The following is an 11,174-nucleotide window of genomic DNA, read 5'->3' on the forward strand; positions in this document are numbered from 1 at the left end:
ACATCCCAGTGACATAAGAATAATCCCAAAGGGGCAAAGGCAGCGGTTAATTTAGCACATTTAGCATTAAGGGTACAGCAAGGATATACTTTTACTTATTGTGGCAGGGGTGTGGTCTCTGGCCTGCTGCAGTGGAGGCTGGTGGCGGGACGTTGGACGGCACAGGTGAGGGTGATGGAGCTCATGACTCTCCCCTTTATAGTGACGGAGGAGACTGGCGTGAGGGAAGCGTGTAGTGGAGGAAGCCGAGGAGAGAGCTGGTTTCTGGCTACAAACCAGAAAAGATTGCTCGTGGTCAAATAATGTGTCAATCACCTGTGAATCAAACTGTGTGTGGCTCAGTTCATGTCACAGTGTTGTTTAGTATATCTTCACTTGTCTCACTCTCCTTCTGTTCTGTCCATCAGGACGATCCTCAGCGCTTACACAGATCCTCCATCGATGTTTTGGATCCAATCAGTGATCAGTTCTACGAGGAGGCCTGGATGTTCACCAGCGCTCGCTACACCTCCAGGAGCGGACATTCCCGGACTCTCTCATCATTGCTCTTGGGGACTTTAACAAAGCCAATCTGAGCCATGAGCTTCCCAAATACAAGCAGTATATTAAATGCTGAGGACATTAGACCACTGTTACAGCACGATCAGCGGGGCCTATCGTGCGGTGCCCCGCGCTTCACTCGGACTTTCTGACCACGTCATGATCCATCTAATCCCCGCGTACAGACAGAGGCTGAAGCTCTCCAAACCTGTCGTGAGGACTGAAAAACTGTGGAGCAACGAGGCTGTGGAGGAGCTTCGCACGTGTTTGGAGTCTACAGACTGGGACACAATGAAGGCTGCTTCTAACAGCTTGGATGAGTTTACGGACACTTTCACCTCCTATATCCACTTCTGTGAGGACAGCATTGTGCCATCACGCACCAGGGTGAGTTATAACAATGACAAACCCTGGTTTACTCCTAAACTCAAAAAGCTGTGGCTGGAAAAGAGAAAGGCGTTCAGAAGCGGAGACAGGGACTGCTACAGAGAGGCCAAGTACAGGTTCACTAAAGAAGTGGACATTGCCAAACATCAGCACTCTGAGAAGATGCAGCAGCAGATCTCAGAGAATGACTCGGCCTCTGTGTGGAAAGGTTTTAGGAATATTACAAACTACAAGCCTAAAACCCCCCACTCCACTGATGACTTGCTCTTGGCCAACACCCTTAACGACTTCTACTGTCGTTTTGACGAGCCATCAGGCAGCCTTCACACCTCCAACGGCCCCAACAATAGAGGCACTTTGGACACTAATTCCCCCACCTCTCCCCCCTCCATAGAGCCATCACCACCTTCAAACTGTTCACCTACAACACCCCCCTCCTCACCCCACACAAAAGAGGATTTCACACCAACTCCTCCCACCACAACTCTTCATATTCATGAAGCAGATGTGAGGAAGCAGTTTAAGAGTCTGAATGCTCGAAAAGCTCCCGGCCCAGACGGCGTGTCTCCTGCCACCCTCAGACACTGTGCAAACGAGCTGGCCCCAGTGTTTTCTGGCATTTTCAACTCCTCACTGCAGGCATGTCATGTGCCTGCCTGCTTGAAGTCCTCTACCATAATCCCTGTCCCCAAGAAACCTAGGATCACTGGACTAAATGACTACAGACCCGTGGCTCTGACATCTGTGGTCATGAAGTCATTTGAGCGCCTAGTTCTCTCCCATCTCAAGACCCTCACGGCCCCCCTCCTGGACCCCCTGCAGTTTGCATACAGAGCCAACAGGTCTGTAGATGACGCCATCAACATGGCCCTACACTTCATCCTGCAGCATCTGGACTCCCCAGGAACCTACGCCAGGATCCTGTTTGTGGACTTCAGCTCTGCCTTCAACACCATCCTTCCAGACCATCTCCGAGGCAAGCTTTCCCAGATGAATGTGCCTGATCCCATCTGCCGGTGGATCACTGACTTCCTGACGGACAGGAAGCAGCATGTGAGGCTGGGAAAGAATGTCTCGGACTCTCGGACCATCAGCACCGGCTCCCCTCAGGGCTGTGTTCTTTCTCCTCTGCTCTTCTCCCTGTACACCAACTGCTGCACCTCCACCCACCAGTCTGTCAAGCTAATCAAGTTTGCAGATGACACCACCGTTATTGGGCTCATCTCGGACGGGGATGAGTCTGCCTACAGGAGGGAGGTTGAACGTCTGGTGTCCTGGTGCAGCCACAACAACCTGGTGCTGAATGCCCAGAAGACAGTGGAGATTGTTGTGGACTTCAGGAAGCACACAGCCCCACTCCCCCCCATCATCCTGACTGACACCCCCATCACCTCTGTGGGCTCATTCCGCTTCCTGGGTACCACCATCACCCAGGACCTGAAGTGGGAGCCCACCATCACCTCCGTCATTAAGAAAGCCCAGCAGAGGATGTACTTCCTGAGGCAGCTGAAGAAATTCAACCTGCCAACACGGACGATGATGCAGTTCTACACTGCAATCATCGAGTCCATCCTCACCTCCTCCATCACCGTGTGGTACGCTGGAGCCACTATCAGGGACAAACAGAGACTGCAGCGTGTTGTGCGCTCTGCTGAGAAGGTGATTGGCTGCAGACTCCCATCTCTGCAGGACCTGTACACCTCCAGGACACTGCAGCGTGCAGCTCGGATCTCAGCTGACCCTTCTCACCCTGGATACAGTCTGTTTGACCTGCTCCCCTCAGGCAGGAGGCTCCGGTCCATTCGCACCAGAACCTCTCGCCATAAGAACAGTTTCTTCCCCTCTGCTGTTGGACACATGAACAATAAACGTACGACTGTTCCCACCCCTAACACATGACCCTACGCTGTGTTCACTGCATCATTCCATGTTTGGCACTGATCACCACCTGCACTCATGTATATATCTTTCTACATAGCAGTTTTAATTCTTATTCTTACTTTTATTTTTTCATGTCTATTTAAGCGCAATTTATGACAGTATGTTTGCACTGAAGCACCGCAGCAATTTCCTAATGTTGTAAACCTGCTCAACATTTGGCAATAAAACCCTTTCTGATTCTGATTCTGATTCTGATCTACCAGAAGGTGAGTGTACTCCTTTGTACTCAGATTAACATTTTACTTCTTAAAATACATTTTCATATATGAGCTTTCTATTATTTCATGGCCATTTAATCAATATTAAAATTACAAGCATATCAACAAAGGTGAAGCTGTTTTTTTCCACTTGCTGTCACACAGTCATGGAGGAATACAATAAATACATAATCAGTCATAGATCCTGAACAATGACATTAAAAGAAAGTCTGTGGCTCTAAAAACTAAACAGTATAAAGACATGTTCCAAGCTGCTGTTTCTCTCCTACTCCTCTAGGTTTTCCACTGTCGGCCATCCAGCGATGCTGGAGGGCTACCTGGCCAATGCTGGCCTACACAAAGAGGTCCCGGCTCGGAGGAGCTGAAGAAGATCCTTGCCTTCCTCGTCAGTTTCCTCTTCAGTTCCTATCCCAACAAAACCTTCTTGCACCTATTAGCTCCAAAGAGGCTATGGTGCCCGTGGAGGTCTGGACCTGAGGCCTGTGCTCATCACGTGGATAGAAAACACTCTGACACCATTCTGGAGGTCTGATGGGACTCTGACCAAAACACAGATGAAATAAAACTTGAGGCTGGAGCTTTTAAAATTACTTTTTCACCTCATAGATTAATGCTCATGATTGCATGTTAGCAAGACAGCATCTCCCCAAGGTGAAACTCTCAGGAGACATTTACTCTTAAACTGTAATCTGGTTGAGACTACTTGAGGAGATCTTAGTAGCGAGTATGTGGATTTAGTCTCTTCACCAACAGCAGACAGACCCATGCCAAGAAAGCAGACATGTTCTCAAAGAAAGCCGAGAGCAGAGATTGGAAAAAGCTAAAAAGAAAAAGCTGCAGCTTCAGACGACTATCTGCCTGTAAGGCTGAAAAAGTCCAGTTACGCTCTATTTTGGAAAAGCTCCCAGTTTTGGTAACCTGGACTTTTATTTGCCCTCTTCTGCTACAGATGTTGACTGTGACCTCAGAGGCCAACTGGACCACACAGCTGCAGCAGGAGTGAGGGAGAGGAGTCTTCATCCAGCTTCAAAGAAAACATCCAGGTAAAGTGACGTGGATCAGCGGATAAAGCCGTCTCCACTTTCAAAGGAGATCCTCTGAGAGAGAGACTCTCTGAGCCATTTTAGCCTCAAATTATAGGACTTTATAGTACAGCAACACTTTTAAAGGACAAAAATAACATAAACTGTGACTGTAATACAATAGTGAAAATGTAATAGTGAAAAATAATGAATAATTCATGTATAACTTTTATTGTGTTTTGCATATTAATTATATTTAAATAGAGATGTTGACCCTGTCTCTACAGTAGCATCAGTGTAACATACATTATTGGTCCAAGCTGTCATAAATGGGGAGCCTGATCCTTTATTATGAAAACATGACGAGTATTTTTCTTGTCAGTTGGGAAGAAGTTGGTCTTTTTTTCCTTCTTTTTGCTCAGTTTGTCTTTTCTTTGATAATTGAAACTCTGATCAAACCTACTCATGTTCACAGCATGTAAAAGCAGCTGACAGTCCGTGGCATTGTTGTTTGTAGAGGTGCAGTGTAGTGGGAGCATAAATCAAAAGAAAACAGTAACATTTATGTAATAAAACATCTGAATGAAAATGAACAGGCCCTTTATGAACTTCAAAGGGATCTGAAAACAACACTTTTTAAAAGAGTATCTTGGGGTGTAGGTGGTCAAAATAGAAAACTGAGCTGAGACTCTAAGTTCAATCCATCCATTCGTTTTTACTTAGGAGGAAGAAATGTCAGGCTGGTGCAGGCTGGTTAGGTGCATCTTTACCTAAATGAGTTCACTTTGTGGCTGCCAGGTTGGGCAGAAGTACCTGTCCCCTGTTAGGCTTAGCAAGGTTCTCCAGGAGTTTCTCCATGGGTAGAGCTTCTAGCTCCTCCAGCACATCTGTGGCCGTGCAGGCTGCCACTTTCTTGGTTGCTCTTTTTACCCCACTGGTGGATGAGCTGCAATGGTCTCCATTTGTCCCATATGTGTTTACTACTTCTTCTTTTGCATATTAAACACATTATTCTGTTTCTATGTATTTGCTATGATTTGCTATTTGTTAAGTAACATTGCTTCACTCACTATGCCGGGTTTGTGTGTGGAAGCATTCAGTTGCTGGCAAATCAAACATTCTGCAAATGAAGCTGAATACTCAGTTACATGTTTCTTTACATTTTATTATGTTACAGATTAAGTCATTTGTTCTTACTTTGTTTGTCTTTTCAGTCTTCATGAGGGTCAGGTGTGGGGAAACGCCCGCCCGGCATTTCCTCATTTTAAAGTCCTGCTGATGTCACACATGACAGAGGCGTGGAGGAGGCCATTGCTCTGCACTGCATCATCCATCAGCAGGTCCTTTGCAGCAAATGCCTGAAGTTTGACAATGTGATGTCTATTGTTGTGAAATGCATCAACCAAATCAGATCCAGGGGCTTAAAGCACCGAAGGTTCTGTGCTTTTTTAGAGGAAATGGAGTCAGAATATGGGGATGTGCTCGACTTCACTGAGGTACGTTGGCTCAGCAGGGGAAATGTATTAAAGAGACTTTTTGAGTTGAGAGCAGAAGTGAAGCCTTCATGGAGAAGGATGGAGTTAGTGTTCCTGTGCTAACTGATCCCAAATGGCTCATGGACTCAGCTTTTCTTGTTGATATGACACATGAGCTTAATGTACTGAACAAGACGTTACAAGGCCAGGGGCAACTTGTCAGTGCTGCCTATGACAACGTGAGAGCATTCTCCACAAAACTGGCGCTCTGGAAAGCTCAGCTCTCTCAGACAAACCTTTGCCATTTCCCAGCATGCAAGGCACTCGTGGATGCAGGCACACCATTCAGTGCTGACGAGTATGTTGATGTCATTTTGAGGCTACAGGAGGAATTTGATCACAGATTTGCTGACTTCAAGACACACAGAGCCACCTTTCAAATGTTTGCGGACCCCTTCTCCTTTGATGTGCAAGATGCCCCTTCTGTGCTTCAAATGGAGCTCATTGAGCTGCAGTGCAACTCTGAACTCAAAGCAAAGTTCAGGGAGGTGAGTGGAAAAGCAGACAAGCTTGGACAATTTTTGAGAGACTTGAGCCCTAGTTTCCCTCGGCTTTCCCGAATGTTCAAGCGGACCATGTGCCTTTTTGGTAGCACATACTTGTGCCAAAAGCTCTTCTCCACTTTGAACTTCAATAAGTCCAAGTACAGGTTCAGACTTACGGATGATCATCTTCAAGACATACTGAGGGTCGCAACTGCTTCCTCCCTCAGGCCAAATCTGGCTCGGCTATGCGAGAGGAAACGCTGCCAGGTCTGTAGCAGCAAGGAGTAGGCAAGAGAAGCCATGTTCAGAAGAACAGTTAATTTTCTACAGTGTTCCATTCATGTTCAGAAGAAGGGTATAGAACTGTTAATACAGACATTTCAATCTAAATACAGCAGATATAGAAGACTGTAGTGTGTGCATGCCAGAGCACTCTGGAAGGCACACAGAGTTTTTACAGACTACTAAGGATCAAACCTCTATCATCATGCAATCGATTAGAAAACTCTAAGCATATATGAGTAAATATTTCTAAGCATAAATGACAGTCAACAATATAAACCTTACAGCTGGTTTTAAAAGCAGAAATTATTTGTTTCTCAAATGAGAAAGAGCTATCGAGAAACACTCCTAAATCTTTAGTTCTGAACTTTTCCAGTGGGCCAAGGTCAACATCATCTGCTAATGCTAAATAGGCTGCCGTTATTAACTAATAACGGCATCACAACATTGAGCTGACGTAGGCCCCTATTAGCACCTACGTCTAATTTAAGGCAAATACGCATTAGAACCTAATGCTCATATCGTTTTCCTTTGCTTTATAACAATGCAAGCAGCTACTGCTAAATAGCATTAGCTAATAACAGCAGTCTAATTTAATTCAAGATAGCATTATTTGCATTATAACGATGTGAGGAGTTAATGCAAATAATGCTGCCATTAGCAGCTAATTCTAATTAGGGGTGAATAATTATCCGATCGTTCAAAGTGACGTCACTAGCCGTGTCTGGGCCTAAACTCTGCTGCAGGTCCATATATCAAATGATCACTGTGGCATTACTGAGAGTTCAAACACTGTCTTAAGTCTTTCATCTTTAATAAAATTATCAGGGTTCTGCTCTACCATATGGAACGCCAGGACTGCGATAATGAATTAATTAAATACACCATTAAATAATTAATTAAATGTGTCAATAATTAATTAAAATCGGAAATAATTAAGTACATAAATATTTACGACACACGTAATTAATTAATTATTGACACATTTAATTAATTAATTAATTACACATTTTAATTAATTATTGACACATTTAAATAATTATTTAATGGTGTATTTAATTAATTCATTTTGGCACAGTTGACTCCTTCAGGTCTCACCATGAAATAATTTTATCTGTCAGCCTCACCCATCAAACTCAGGGGGCGGGGCTAATGCTGATCGAGGCTAAACCATTGCTTTGGCCTGGTGGCCATTGTTTTTAGCACACAACAGCCAGCTTGTGGAAACTAACAGAACTAAACTAAACTCTGTTTGTGTGTCACCAAATACCGTTTTAATATTTTGGTGGTTTAATCTTCATGTGTCTGGTCGGTTTGTCAAGATACAGCCTCTTTGCAAAAGTGCTTCGATGATTTCGGAGATGTCTGCCCAGTCTCACGGCAAACCCGGTCGCCTCGCAAGCAATTGAGCTGTTATTACCACCGACAAAGCGCAGGCCCCGGTACACAGCTGTAATAACCCCCGCTGACTTCTTTTACTGAGGATATATTTATCGGTGTTTTATTTCCTGATGTTCTTATGTGTCCTACGTGTTTCAGTCGCCAATTCTGAATTATAACTAACATTAAAAACATGTTTAAGGAGGAATTAAATACATTATTATATTATTATATAGAGAATTAAATACACCATTAAATAATTATTTAAATGTGGCAATAATTAATTAAAATGTGAAATAAATAAATAATTACATGTGTAAATAATTAATTAAATGTGTAAATAATTAATTAATAGCATGTGTCGTAAATATTTATGTAATTAATTATTTCCGATTTTAATTAATTATTGCCACATTTAATTAATTATTTAATGGTGTATTTAATTAATTCATTATGGCAGTCCTGGCGTTCCATAACACCAGGTGTAACAACTGAGTTTAACATCCAGGCATCCGTGAAAACGGAATTTACGACATTTAACAGAGTGAGAAGTTAGCAGGAAGTTAGCTCGCTAGCTTCCATCTAAATACAATGTAGCATGTCCTGACTGCGGGGTTTTGGAAACAAATTAAAACGTACAGCTCTGCAGCACAGTGGCACGGTGGTTAGCACTGTTGCCGCACAGCAAGAAGGTCCTGAGTTCAATTCCACCATCAGGCCGGGGTCTTTCTGTGTGGAGTTTGCATGTTCTCCCCGTGTTTGTGTGGGTTCCCTCCGGGTACCCCGGCTTCATCCCACCGTCCAAAGACATGCAGCTTATGGGGATAGGTTAATTGGATAATATAAATTGTCACTAGGTGTGAATGTGCGAATGAATGTGAGTGCGAATGGTTGTCTGTGCCTGTGTGTTGGCCCTGCGACAGACTGGCGACCTGCAGAGGTGAGGACCGGCACCTGTTTGAAAGAGACAAATACACACAAACACACACAACAACAGACGAGAAACAAACACAGAGAGAGGAAAAAGTGGTTATACAGAACTTGAGGACATTACCTACATGTAAATATATAAATAATTATAAATTTGTTGGGTTTTCTTTAACAATGTCAGAAGGAGAGACGCACTGAGGCACCGTCTTCCGCCCCCCGACGCTCCTGCTGTGCCTCCTCCTTCTGACAGGAACTGCCTACAGAACAAGTATGAATGATGCCTGAGTGGACACACACAACTCACAAGTTCCTGGCTCTGTCAGCTCCTCTGCAGAGGGTTTCCCTAAGAAGGTGGACCTAGCAGGGTCACCGGGGGACGGGGAGCTGTGCCTCACGGCCCTCACTTCGTCGGAGAAACCCTCATGCAGAGTTCAGAAACTTGTGTGTTGAGTATGTCGCTGTGAGCCTCCACCATTTACTGGTGGGTGCAGCCTGAACTGTCTAGAGACAGACCAGACCAGCTGCACAACACAGACACTTCAAACCTGAGGACAAAAACTAGGAGAACAGAAAAAGGAAAGGAAACTTAGCTTAGAACCATGCAGCGCTACAGGAGACGGCAGCACTGCAGAGGTGAGGACCGGCACCTGTTTGAAAGAGACAAATACACACAAACACACACAACAACAGACGAGAAACAAACACAGAGAGAGGAAAAAGTGGTTATACAGAACTTGAGGACATTACCTACATGTAAATATATAAATAATTATAAATTTGTTGGGTTTTCTTTAACAATGTCAGAAGGAGAGAGGCACTGAGGCACCGTCTTCCGCCCCCCGACGCTCCTGCTGTGCCTCCTCCTTCTGACAGGAACTGCCTACAGAACAAGTATGAATGATGCCTGAGTGGACACACACAACTCACAAGTTCCTGGCTCTGTCAGCTCCTCTGCAGAGGGTTTCCCTAAGAAGGTGGACCTAGCAGGGTCACCGGGGGACGGGGAGCTGTGCCTCACGGCCCTCACTTCGTCGGAGAAACCCTCATGCGAGTTCAGAAACTTGTGTGTTGAGTATGTCGCTGTGAGCCTCCACCATTTACTGGTGGGTGCAGCCTGAACTGTCTAGAGACAGACCAGACCAGCTGCACAACACAGACACTTCAAACCTGAGGACAAAAACTAGGAGAACAGAAAAAGGAAAGGAAACTTAGCTTAGAACCACGCAGCGCTACAGGAGACGGCAGCACTGCAGAGGTGAGGACCGGCACCTGTTTGAAAGAGACAAATACACACAAACACACACAACAACAGACGAGAAACAAACACAGAGAGAGGAAAGAGTGGTTATACAGAACTTGAGGACATTACCTACATGTAAATATATAAATAATTATACATTTGTTGGGTTTTCTTTAACAATGTCAGAAGGAGAGAGGCACTGAGGCACCGTCTTCCGCCCCCCGACGCTCCTGCTGTGCCTCCTCCTTCTGACAGGAACTGCCTACAGAACAAGTATGAATGATGCCTGAGTGGACACACACAACTCACAAGTTCCTGGCTCTGTCAGCTCCTCTGCAGAGGGTTTCCCTAAGAAGGTGGACCTAGCAGGGTCACCGGGGGACGGGGAGCTGTGCCTCACGGCCCTCACTTCGTCGGAGAAACCCTCATGCAGAGTTCAGAAACTTGTGTGTTGAGTATGTCGCTGTGAGCCTCCACCATTTACTGGTGGGTGCAGCCTGAACTGTCTAGAGACAGACCAGACCAGCTGCACAACACAGACACTTCAAACCTGAAGACAAAAACTAGGAGAACAGAAAAAGGAAAGGAAACTTAGCTTAGAACCATGCAGCGCTACAGGAGACGGCAGCACTGCAGAGGTGAGGACCGGCACCTGTTTGAAAGAGACAAATACACACAAACACACACAACAACAGACGAGAAACAAACACAGAGAGAGGAAAGAGTGGTTATACAGAACTTGAGGACATTACCTACATGTAAATATATAAATACTGTAATTATAAATTTGTTGGGTTTTCTTTAACAATGTCAGAAGGAGAGAGGCACTGAGGCACCGTCTTCCGCCCCCCGACGCTCCTGCTGTGCCTCCTCCTTCTGACAGGAACTGCCTACAGAACAAGTATGAATGATGCCTGAATGGACACACACAACTCACAAGTTCCTGGCTCTGTCAGCTCCTCTGCAGAGGGTTTCCCTAAGAAGGTGGACCTAGCAGGGTCACCGGGGGACGGGGAGCTGTGCCTCACGGCCCTCACTTCGTCGGAGAAACCCTCATGCGAGTTCAGAAACTTGTGTGTTGAGTATGTCGCTGTGAGCCTCCACCATTTACTGGTGGGTGCAGCCTGAACTGTCTAGAGACAGACCAGACCAGCTGCACAACACAGACACTTCAAACCTGAGGACAAAAACTAGGAGAACAGAAAAAGGAAAGG

The 11,174-nt window shown here is 45.3% G+C and overlaps 1 protein-coding gene across 1 annotated transcript; it reads left to right on the top strand.

The window, feature by feature from the left end:
- Positions 1 to 302: 302 nt before the first annotated feature.
- On the top strand, positions 303 to 4,248 carry LOC146634362 (phospholipase D1-like). The gene is made up of 4 exons (XM_085350432.1): positions 303 to 511; positions 3,062 to 3,074; positions 3,364 to 3,612; positions 4,036 to 4,248. The coding sequence occupies exons 1-4, from the start codon at positions 303 to 305 to the stop codon at positions 4,087 to 4,089; spliced, it is 525 nt and encodes a 174-aa protein (XP_085206558.1). The 3' UTR covers positions 4,090 to 4,248.
- Positions 4,249 to 11,174: the final 6,926 nt, after the last annotated feature.

This window comes from Diplotaxodon limnothrissa, linkage group LG3 (genome assembly GCF_057381915.1).
Source record: "Diplotaxodon limnothrissa isolate DT_005_m linkage group LG3, D_limnothrissa_male_GT1.1, whole genome shotgun sequence".
Taxonomy (NCBI): Eukaryota; Metazoa; Chordata; class Actinopteri; order Cichliformes; family Cichlidae; genus Diplotaxodon; species Diplotaxodon limnothrissa.

Excerpts from the sequence above, each read along its gene's own strand:
- LOC146634362 (XM_085350432.1), top strand. The coding sequence starts at position 303 with ATGTGTCAATCACCTGTGAATCAAACTGTGTGTGGCTCAGTTCATGTC. Across the intron at positions 3,613-4,035 it reads ACTCTGACACCATTCTGGAG|ATGTTGACTGTGACCTCAGA; the intron begins GTCTGATGGGAC and ends CTTCTGCTACAG.